The 454-nt window shown below is 65.4% G+C and overlaps 1 protein-coding gene across 1 annotated transcript in view; it reads left to right on the top strand.

Annotated features, from left to right (window-relative positions):
* Window positions 1-448, top strand: part of LOC104621026 (very-long-chain enoyl-CoA reductase-like) — a gene marked incomplete at its 3' end in the record, with an annotated part of 2,326 nt that extends 1,878 nt beyond the window's left edge. Inside the window, exon 5 of the mRNA XM_010287407.1 lies at window positions 394-448. Within this exon, the coding sequence (XP_010285709.1) occupies window positions 394-448 (55 nt within the window). The remainder of the gene's footprint in view (window positions 1-393) is intronic.
* Between the last annotated feature and the right edge of the window lie 6 nt (window positions 449-454).

Below are 454 nucleotides of genomic sequence, written 5' to 3'. Positions count from 1 at the left end.
ATCTCTCCGTCCTGCCGCCTGTGCTGTCGTCTCTCCCATCTGTCCAGCCTTCCGTCCCTCGACTGAGCCCTCCAGCATCCCTGCGTCCCTCCGTCTGTCCCTTTGTCCGTCTCTCTGTTGCTCCATCCCTCTGTCCCTCCCTCCGTCTGACCCTGGACCCCTCCATCCCTTCCTGCGTCTGTCCCTCTGTCTGTCCCCGTCCCCCTCCGTCCACTCCTCCGTCCCCACGTCCCTCAACCCCCCATCCCTCTCTCCGTGTGTCCGTCCCTGCGTCCCTCTGTCCATCCCTGTCTCCCCATCCCTCTGTCCGACCCTGCCTCTCTCCGTGTGTCCCTCCGTCCCACTGCGTGGCCCCCCGTCCATCCGTCCATCCCTCTGTCCGTCCGCCCACAGGTCTTCCTGACGGAGTACGCAGGGCCGCTGCTCATCTACCTGCTCTTCTACTTCCGCGTCC

This window comes from Phaethon lepturus, unplaced genomic scaffold (assembly GCF_000687285.1).
Source record: "Phaethon lepturus isolate BGI_N335 unplaced genomic scaffold, ASM68728v1 scaffold30245, whole genome shotgun sequence".
Classification (NCBI taxonomy): domain Eukaryota; kingdom Metazoa; phylum Chordata; class Aves; order Phaethontiformes; family Phaethontidae; genus Phaethon; species Phaethon lepturus.
Note: the sequence above shows the minus strand (reverse complement) of the source record. Positions and strands in the feature narration are given on the sequence as shown.